The following is a 10,197-nucleotide window of genomic DNA, read 5'->3' on the forward strand; positions in this document are numbered from 1 at the left end:
AGGACACCTTACTACTGTGGCTCACCCACCCATTCTTATAAAATTATTTTGGGAAGTTCTTAAAGCCCACCCTCAAGGCCTCAAGCTGCAGTGCCACCCTCTCTCCTCTTGGGAAAGGCCCAGAGATAAAAAGGGTGACAAAAGAAATGCTGGAGATACTGGGTAAGGGGAGGAGAAAAGATTGCAAGATGCTTCGACTTCCCTGAAGTCCCTCTAGAAGTACCCAACTGTCCAATTCACGCCTTAAAAACTTATTTTTACTTTCACCAAATGTCCAGAGTCCAAGGAGCTGAATTAACGGGCTTTGCGGGGAGAGGCGGGTGAAGCCAAGTGCAATGACGGTGAAGGCCGGAGAACAAATGACCCCCAAGGCGTGTGTGGACGGCCGGGGCCTGAAGGAAGTTTGGTCCCCAGTCGACCCGGGCTCTCCTCCCTCCTCCTGTCGCGCCCCGAGATCTGGGCTCTCCCCCGAAACTGTGAAGTCACATCTTGCTTTAAGACTCCCACTGCCTCCCCGCCCGGCCCTCCACCCGCCCATCTTCCGCGGCCCGCCGGCTCCCCTGGCCGCTCGGAAGGACGAGAACTAACTCACCTCCCAGTCGGTGCAGCTCAGATCTCCGAGACTGGGGGGCGGGAGGGTATGGGGGCGGCTGGCCGCTCGGGGGAGGGAGCGGACCCCGTCTTTGGCCGGGGGGTCCCGCCCTCCAGCCCCGCAGCCCATCCTGGCCTCCACCGCGCGCACTGCCCGGCGGCGCCCGCATCGCGCTGCGGGCTTTGTCTGCTCTGCGGAGAGGGCGTCCCCGCGGCCCGCAGTCGGGACGACTCCGGGGAGGGAGGGGCGGGGAGGCAGCGCGCTGGGAGGGGGCGAGGCGGGGAGGGGGCCGCGGCCACCAACCGGGCGGCTCCCGCCCCCTCGCCCCCTCATTACCATAAGAAAGGGGGGACCCCGGGCAGGCCTGGACAGGGAGGGAGGTGGGGGCGAAAGCGGGCGCGGTGGTGGGGGGACCCCGTCTGGGGAGGGGACGCTCGGTTAGCCCTTTTCCAACCCTCTCCGTTTCCTTCCCCCGCGCCCGCCCCTCGGAGAAATTAGGGACCTCGCCTTCCACCCCACCCCCCGCTCGGCCTCGGAGCAGGGCTAGAGACCCAAGGCACGTCCCCATCCTCCGCCGGGCGCGGAGCCCGAGCCCGCACCCCCGAGGGCGGGAAACTACAACTCCCGGCATGCCCCAGGCGCCCCCGCGGCCCCCCCCCCCCGCCCGCAGTTCCATGCTGCTCCATCCAGTTCATTTAAAACAAAAGAGTTTGAGCGCTGGAAGGGGCTGGGCTCGACTGGGGGCCACTGGGCGCCGCTCCCGGACCAGGGCTCGGTGCGGGAGCCTGAGGGGGGCGTCTGGACGGCGGGGTCTAGGACCGCCCGGGTCCTAGGCGGGAGGGGTGGGGGCAGAGATCCCGCAGCCCCCCGCCCCCCGTCACCCCCGGAGCGGAGAGGAGAGCTGCTTCCTCGGTTTTGCTTCTCTTTCCCCCCACCCCCACCCCGGGGGCTGGGGCGAGGGGAGTCGGGTTACAGGGTGTTTGGGGAGGGGGGCTTAGGGGGAGGGTCTATCTTTCTATCTCGCTTTCTTCCCCCCTCCCCAGTTCTTTGTTCCCCCCTCCCCACACGCCCCCCTCCTCTCCCCTCCCCTCCTCTCCTCTTTTCCCTTCCACCACCTCTCTCCCTCTCTCCCCCAGCTTTTGTTTCGCCATGCCTAGTCTAGTGGTATCTGGAATAATGGAAAGAAATGGGGGCTTTGGAGAACTAGGATGTTTCGGGGGAAGCGCTAAGGACCGAGGGCTGCTGGAAGACGAGCGCGCCCTTCAGCTGGCTCTCGATCAACTCTGCCTCCTGGGTTTGGGGGAGCCCCCCGCCCCCACGGCGGGCGAGGACGGGGGAGGTGGGGGGGGCGGCGCCCCCGCGCAGCCAGCCGCCCCCCCGCAACCGGCCCCGCCGCCGCCGCCCGCGGCGCCCCCGGCCGCCCCGCCGGCGGCCCCCGCGGCGCAGACGCCCCAGCCCCCCACCGCCCCCAAAGGGGCCAGCGACGCCAAGCTCTGCGCTCTCTACAAAGAGGCCGAGCTGCGCCTGAAGGGCAGCAGCAACACCACCGAGTGTGTCCCCGTGCCCACCTCCGAGCACGTGGCCGAGATCGTGGGCAGGCAAGGTAAGCGGGCGCCGGGACCGCGGAGAGGGACTGGAGTGGGGGGCACCCCATCCCAGCACGGAAAGTTCATTTCCTCTCTCCTTGCCCGCCTCTGGCTCTGTCCCTTCCCTACAAAGGGGGACCCGCCCCCTACCCCGATTTCCAAGTGCCACAAAGTTCCCTGCTACCCCCAGCCGGGACTGTTCTTCAGATCCTTCCTTCCCTAGGGCTCTGCTTTTAGACAAAGAAATATCCCCTCCTAGAGAGAGGGAAAGGGAGGGGATCCTTCTCCCAATCCTGGGAGGCTGTCCGGAGGGGATGTCCACTCGTAGCCAGAAAAGCTGGTAGAATGTGCAGAGTTACTCAGAAGCCCCTGCTCCGGGATCTGTTAGTGGGTTGGGGAGGGGGCACCCCTGGGACCCCCTACAGCTGGAGTTACAGACTTTGGGGGAGACCTGGCTCCGGAAGCTAGACTGAGTATCTGTCTCTTTGTTGGGCTGAGTGCAGGAATGGAAGGGGGTGTGGCTCATGGGAGGGTCCCAGCCTAGGGGAGAGGTGGGGAGGGGGGCTGCTGGGAGGAGGGAGTCCTGTGGTCACCCACACACCAAAGTTGAATGGTGGTGGGGTTTTGGAAGGGGTGCCTCCAACGAAGTGCCACGTCCTGGCATGGACCTGTTCTCCTCCCTCTCAGGCTTTTGTTCTGGGCTGGCCACGGCCAGGGGCCAGAGGCCTGGAGAGGGGTCTCTTGGTAGTGTGAGAGTAGGACAGGGCAGGAGGGGCCGTGTTGGGGGGGGTGAGGAGCCTTCACGTGGAGGTTTGCTTAGAGGGCGTGTGTTTGGGTGTGTTGTTGGGGTGGGGGGTGTAGAATTAATCCAATGTAGTGTGTCTGATACCACACCCTCCTCTGCTCCAGCATCCCTGGGCGGATGGGGGTGGGTATGTTGGTGAGGGTCCAGATTGAGCAGACGGGATCTTGGGGACCCTTCCCTCTCCCAGCTTCCCAAAGGGGAGTGGGGGGGGAGGGATTTGGAAATTGCTAGGGGGCTGGGCTGGGGAGGTATGGGGTGGGGGAGGAGCAGGGGAGGAGCTGTCCCACAGTGGGGAACAATAGAGAAGCTGCATTCCGGCTGGGAGTGAGGGAGGAGGCCTGCTGCTGGCAGGGAGGAAGAGGGGAGACAAGCCAGGGGGGGCCCCTACAGCACACCCCACCTCATCTACCCAAAGTGCTTGGGGGTTGGGGGCATTTTGCGGGGAGATCCAGAATGGAGGAGGGGAAGATGCCACTCCCCTGCACAGCCCTCATCCCCCTGGGGCGCTCCATCTCTTGAGATTTCTGGTTCAAAAAGTTGGATTTCCTCTTGTTGCCAGAAACTAGGGACCCAGAGCCCTGGAATTGGGTGGGGACACCGATATCTTTTCAGGGGTGTGGGGGTGGAACTTGGGAGGCCCCAGGATTTCATGGAGTCATTCTTCTGCCTCTCAGCAGGTGGGCCTGTCTCTCATACAAGTGGGGCATTTCTCCTATTTGGAGAAGAGAAGCCTCCCCAGGGTCCTTAAGTACAGGGAAGTCCACCCTCTCGTCTAACCTCCCTCCCCCGCTGCAGTGCCAACATGCCTCTTTCTGACCTCTACAAAGGTGAAGCCCTGTGGTCCTCCCTCCCAGAGATGCTTCTTCAGAGTTCCAAACTCCAGGATGAGGCCCACCCATTCCGTACTTCTGGGACCCTAGCTTTTCTTTTTCTTCTCCTGCCTGGCCTGTCTGCCTCACCCCGACCCCCACCCCCACAGATGCCCAGCTCTCTCTTAAGTTTATGGGATCCAGAACTTAGAGCCAGTCCCCAGGTGCTGACCAGGCTATATGAGCAGAAGTTGTAGGAGAGGGAATCACTGCTGCTCATTCCTCTGTGCCTCACACATAGGACAAACATTGACTGACATTAAAGCAGCAAGGATGTGGGCTTGACAACAGGTAGGACTTCTCAACTGCCAAGAGGTCTGAAGACAAAAAGGGAGGAGCAAATTCTCCTTCCTAAGGTCTCTTGAAGGTGAGGAGCACTGCTTCCAACCCACTCCATCCTCTCACCTGCCAATCTGGTGGGATTGGAGAAGAAGCCATCTGGAGTGAAGCAAGGAGAGGAAGCCAGTGAGAACTTCCCTCAGGCCTGTGGCTGGAGGGCTGGGGCAGAGTCAGAAAGCTCTGACTGCTGGCCTTGGTTTGGGGGCGGGAGAGGGCCTGGGGTGGTGGGATGAGAAAGGGTACAGTGAGTACGTACCTGGAGAAGGGTGTGAATGTGTCTACATGTGCAGGGGGGGCAAAAGTTGTGGGCGTGCAGAGGAATGTGCCTGCTGAGGGCCGTGGATGATGGAGGTGGGAGAGTAGAGTGTATGATGGGTTAGAACACGGGCTATCCATGTGTGTGTGTGCGTGCACGTGCACCACAAATATTGTTGAGATAATGGCACCCAGTGCATCATGGCTCTTAGGTCCATGTATGTGCAAACTCACACACGTGTGGCACGTGTGCTTCGAGAAAGCTCCTGAGCCCGGCTGTGTGGGAAGCTGGTAGCAGGGAGAGGGAACGGAGGGAGGCCCAGCCGTCGGAGGTCTGCAGCCTTGAGAGATGCTGTGGCAGTGCCAGCCTCCCTGACTCCTCTCCTCCCTTCTCCGTCTTTGTCTCTCTTTGTCTCGGCTTTCCTCTTTCCCTTCCTGCCTCTCCCTGCAGTGTCCCAGCTGTAACCCACTCCTGTTTCAGAGCACCAGCGTGGGTCCTTCCCCTTGTCAGCCCCCATCCCAGCTCAGCTGCACCCCCCTCCGGAGCCAGGGTGGGGGTGGTGGGAGTGTCCATGGGGGTCAGGTGCTATACCTCACACATCAGTATTTGCATCTTCATACTTCTTCCCTCTCGAGACTCTAATTCTCAGACCTTTCCGAGTCTCCCACATTCTGCCAGTTTCTGCAAACTTGCTATGAATTTGAAGCCTTCTGAGAGACACTAATGGGTGGAAGCCATGGGGGGTGGGTCATAGATCATACAGCAAATGGGTGTCAGGGGTCCCTGAGTAGACTGGAGGACACTCTGTATGAATGCAGGTCAAGTCAGGGTTAGGTTGTGGGGTCCAGTACTTTGGGGTTCTATGTTAAGATCAAGGTCAGTGACAGACGTTGGTGGAAGGAGGGGTGTATGATGAAGTGATCTGGAAGTTTGCGAGCCGCCAGGACCGAGTACAGAAATTGAGGTAACAGCACAAGGCTGGGAGAAGGTCATAGGTTTGAGGTAAGCGGCTTGTCTGGGAGGGTCAGTGATAATTTTCTGGCTTCAAGAATTGATTGGTTTAGGAGGGCCCTGAACGGAACCAGGGAAAAGCTGAAATCTGTGGAAATCCGTGGCTGACGTTGGGGAGATCTGAGATATGCAAGTGACTATCGTGGAGCCACCATCCAGGAGCCGGCCGCTCCTTGAGTGGGGAGCAGGGGCGGAATGGCCCCAGCGCAGACCTTTCTGGCCTGTGAGCTCCCTTCTCTCTCCCTCTCCCATCCCAGGCTGCAAGATTAAGGCTCTGCGGGCCAAGACCAACACGTACATCAAGACCCCAGTGCGAGGCGAGGAGCCCGTGTTCATGGTGACTGGGAGGCGGGAGGACGTGGCCACAGCCCGACGGGAAATCATCTCGGCAGCAGAGCACTTCTCCATGATCCGCGCCTCCCGAAACAAGTCAGGCGCTGCCTTCGGCGTGGCGCCTGCCCTGCCTGGCCAGGTGACCATTCGCGTGCGGGTGCCCTACCGCGTGGTGGGGCTGGTGGTGGGCCCCAAGGGCGCGACCATCAAGCGCATCCAGCAGCAGACCAACACGTACATCATCACGCCAAGCCGCGACCGCGACCCGGTGTTTGAGATCACGGGGGCCCCGGGGAACGTGGAGCGCGCGCGCGAGGAGATCGAGACGCACATTGCAGTGCGCACGGGCAAGATCCTCGAGTACAACAACGAGAACGACTTCCTGGCGGGGAGCCCCGAAGCTGGCCTGGACAGCCGCTACTCTGAGGCCTGGCGCGTGCACCCGCCAGGCTGCAAGCCACTCTCCACCTTCCGCCAGAACAGTCTGGGATGCATCGGCGAGTGCGCCGTGGACTCGGGCTTCGAGGCCCCGCGTCTGGGAGAGCAGGGCAGTGACTTCGGCTACAGCGGCTACCTGTTCCCGGGCTACGGCGTGGGCAAGCAAGACGTGTACTACAGCGTGGCGGAGACCAGCCCCCCGCTCTGGGCGGGCCAGGAGAACGCCACGCCCACCTCGGTGCTCTTCTCCTCGGCCTCCTCGTCTTCGTCGTCCTCCGCCAAGGCCCGCGCCGCGCCGCCGGGGGCGCACCGCTCTCCGGCCGCCTCTGCAGGGCCGGAACTGGCCGCCCTGCCCAGACGCCCGCCCGGAGAGCCGCTACAGGGCTTCTCCAAACTGGGGGGCGGCCTGCGGAGCCCTGGCGGCGGGCGGGACTGCATGGTGTGCTTCGAGAGCGAGGTGACTGCGGCGCTGGTGCCCTGCGGACACAACCTGTTCTGCATGGAGTGTGCAGTACGCATCTGCGAGAGGACGGACCCGGAGTGTCCCGTCTGCCACATCACAGCCACGCAAGCCATCAGAATATTCTCCTAAGTCCCCTGCCCCTGGCCTCCGGGGTCCCTCCCCAGGGGCCTGCCCTGGATCTGTTTTCCACGGGGTGGGGGTGGGGTTTGGAAATCAGTGATCGAAGGGGCAAGGTGCTTAGAGATACTCGCTCCATGGGGAGGGGGAGGGGAGGCGACGGTGGCTGGGGGGGGGGCCGCCTGGAGAGCCTCTAGTTGCCCCATCCTGGAAAGGAGGGAAGGGAGCCAGGCAGGAAGTTTTACTAGAGTTACAACTCTGATACCTCAACACACCCTTCAATCTGGAAGCAGCTACGAGAAACTTTTGTTTTGCCAGAGGTGGCCGTTAAGGCGTCCTGACCCCCTCTGTCTAACCCCATCTCTGTCACACTACCCCTTCCTCTGCAGAGGGGGAATCACCATCCATATCTAGAGGTGCTCTGTCCAACCCTCCAGCCCTTGCTGGCCCTGGCCTTTGACCTCTTCATATGACCCTTTAGACCCTCCACTGAGAAATCCAGTTTGGGAATCTGCTCCTGGATTTCCAGTGGCATAAGGGTGTTGGGGCCCTTCCAGAAATCTGCACAGATTCTCTGGGGTGGGGGGGCATGTCAATCCACAAGGGACTCAGTGTTCATCTCCCCACAGAGCTGGGTGCAGGGATCCGGAGAGTGAGCCCCTCTCTGCCCCGCCCACCCCTGCCCCCGCTCCTCACCATCTTTCCTCCTGTTGGGCTCTCCTCTTCCTTCTTCTCTTTCCACCAGCTGTCCTCTTTGCTTCCCCCGATGGCTGTGGCTCCCAGCCCTGCCCTCCTCAGTCTCTTTCCTCCCTCTCCCCCTGCCCCTTCTAGTGCAGCTTTGGGTTCACCACCCACCTGGGAAGACCTAGGGGAGAAGAGCATTTGGATGGACCCCTCCTTAATTCCTCTTCTGGCATCTGGAGGCCCTCCCCACTCCTCCAAAGAAACACCCTGAATTCTTGATGGAATGTATCCCCAATCTCAGTGAAAGCTTGAGGAGGGGACAAATGCTGGGGGTACATTAAGGGTCAAACATCTGCCTCTCCCATCCTTGGGCACTGTATTTAGGGAACAGTTCTTGGACTGGAACTTCTGGCGGTGGAATCGGAGAGTCAGGCTAGTGTCTGCTGTGCAGGGGGCAGGGAGGAGCCTGAGGCAGGTAGAGAGGCTGGTGGACCTAGGGTCTGCCCCTCCCATGCAGCTCCCACACCCAGCCGCCCCCCTCTCTGGACCTGACCCAAACCCCTATTAGCGAGCAAATCATGAAGTCTCTGTCCCCCCCCCCATTGTGGCTGAGGAGAGAGGCTGGGTCTTCAGAGGGCGCTGGGCCGCAGACCAGGCGGGATTGGGGTGCAGTATGGTCCTGTACTGCTGACAGGCCTAGCACCCCCCCTCCACTGCTTCCCTAAGGCTCACTGGGGCTGCCACCAGCCTCCCACCCTCCTGGTTCCGCGGGCGGGCTGGGAGCAGGTGGGGGATGGGAGTCCCTGGGGGTCCCAGGAGATTCTTGTATATAGTGGAGTGGACTTTTCTAGCTGATCTGTGAGCACTCTTGCTTGGAAGTCCCATTCTATCTGATGGAGAGGGGGTGCAGGGATGGAGGTTCGGAGCGGGATTTCCTCCTCTCCTTCCTCCTGTTGTGAATTCACCCACCTCTCCTCGGCCTACCCCTCCACACCACCAGCCAGGGAGGGGAGAGGAAGGAGGTCACAGTCAGGAAAGTGGCCTGTGACAACTTCCCTCCTTCCCGCCAATGTGAGCCATCCTGAGATGTCTGTACAATAGAAACCAAACCAAATGGGCGCCCTCGGTCGCTGAGGGGGGTGGGGAGGGGGGTGGGAAGAAGGGATGTCTGTCTGTCGATCCCCCTCCCCCTCTCCACTTCTTACCCACAAAGGCAGAAGACTGTTACACTAGGGGGCTCAGAAAATTCAGTCCCACCCTTACAAATCGAGCCAAACCTAGAAACCAACGCAAAACACACATAGTGAAAGACAAAACAGAGGAGAGAAAGAGCGTGAGAGGGAGCAAGATAGGCGACCAACACAGAGGAGACAAAACAAAAATAGCAAAAAAAAAAAAAAAAAAAAAGCAGTTCTTTATAATTTAATATTCTATTTTAATAAAGGCGTTTATTACCGTATAAATGTAGCAAAGAACCTGGGCTAATATGAAAAAAAAGACTTTTTATTAGGTAATTTATTATATGAAAAGGATATTTTATTTTATGATAAAGTGATCCTTAAAAAAAATAAAAAAACTTTAGAAGGTTTAGAATATATGTAGGGAGAGAAGAAGAAAAAAATACATTTGTATTCAGAGTTAAATCTTAAAAAAAAAAGTGTTTTTAATATATGTTCGGGTTTACGTTCCTTTTTTCCCCCACTTTTTTTTGGGGAGGAATGTCATTTGCTTTTCATGGGGAGCATCCTGGGATGTGTGGTGGAGACAGGGGGGCTGGGGGAACCTGGTCCCTCTGGGGCCCCTCTAGTAGATTGGATTTCACTCCATGGGCCCCCTCCCCGCTCCCCTCCCCCTCGGGGGAGCCGGCAGAGCCAAACAAAGAAAGGGATTAAGGAGAAAGGAAGACGCTTGGACTGAGGATCCTGGGCTGCCCCCCCTTCCCCTGCCCTGTCCCAGGGGCAAGTGAGGAGGGGAAGTCCAGAACTGAGGCCTAGAGGCCTGTGGGAACCCTCAGAGAGGTGCGAGAAATTTTGTTTTGTTTTGTTTTGTTTTGTTTAACCAAAAATGAGAGAGAGAAAGAGAAGAAAAAGAAAGACCGAGGGGTTTAAAAGAAAAAAATACTACAAAATAATAATTATTAATAATAATAATTCAAATTTATTTCATATAATCCTAGAGAAAAAGAAAGAATTACTAGTTACTTAGTAGACGATATTCAGATAGCTTAAAGTTTAGTAGCATCGAGGGCCCCTGGGTCCAGTAGAATGTATAAAAGTTGTAACGAAAAGGAAAGTAGATGAGGGAAGCGGTCAAGTCCACCCTGCATGTGAGGAATTCCCCCCCCCCCCCAACGTCTCCAGGTACCAGGGTGGGAGCAGGTTGCTAGTTCGGGTCAGACCTTGCAGTCTGCTGGGGTCGATTCTGAGAATCCTTGGATTTTTAAATTGTAGGACAAATAGATGAGGGGCTCGGTCCCCAGGGTCTTTGAAAGATGGGATACTGATCATTTCAGCCGCACAGGAGCTGGATGGGGCCAGCAGAGAGAGTGAGTGTGGTTGCCTGCACCCCTGTGCCTGGGGGCCACCACCCTGTCCAGCCCTGGTTTCTGCAGAGCAGTCCTTACTCCAAAATGCTGTGTCCTCTTGGGGTTCTCTGGGATGGTGGAGGCTGCTCAGTTCAGACCCTCCTGGGCCTACTTCTCCCA

At 58.9% G+C, this 10,197-nt stretch overlaps 1 protein-coding gene across 1 annotated transcript; it reads left to right on the forward strand.

Moving 5' to 3' along the window:
• Positions 1-1,325: 1,325 nt before the first annotated feature.
• Positions 1,326-6,929, forward strand: MEX3A (mex-3 RNA binding family member A). Its single transcript, XM_055324094.1, has 2 exons — positions 1,326-2,195; positions 5,716-6,929. The coding sequence occupies exons 1-2, from the start codon at positions 1,742-1,744 to the stop codon at positions 6,819-6,821; spliced, it is 1,560 nt and encodes a 519-aa protein (XP_055180069.1). The 5' UTR covers positions 1,326-1,741; the 3' UTR covers positions 6,822-6,929.
• The last annotated feature ends 3,268 nt before the right edge of the window (positions 6,930-10,197 follow it).

This window comes from Nyctereutes procyonoides, unplaced genomic scaffold (genome assembly GCF_905146905.1).
Source record: "Nyctereutes procyonoides isolate TBG_1078 unplaced genomic scaffold, NYPRO_anot_genome, whole genome shotgun sequence".
Taxonomy (NCBI): Eukaryota; Metazoa; Chordata; class Mammalia; order Carnivora; family Canidae; genus Nyctereutes; species Nyctereutes procyonoides.

What these genes read in the sequence shown, in the direction of transcription:
- MEX3A (XM_055324094.1), top strand. Translation starts at nt 1,742, where the DNA reads ATGCCTAGTCTAGTGGTATCTGGAATAATGGAAAGAAATGGGGGCTTT. An exon ending in CGAGATCGTGGGCAGGCAAG is followed by an intron (nt 2,196 to 5,715) that starts GTAAGCGGGCGC and finishes CTCCCATCCCAG; the next exon opens with GCTGCAAGATTAAGGCTCTG.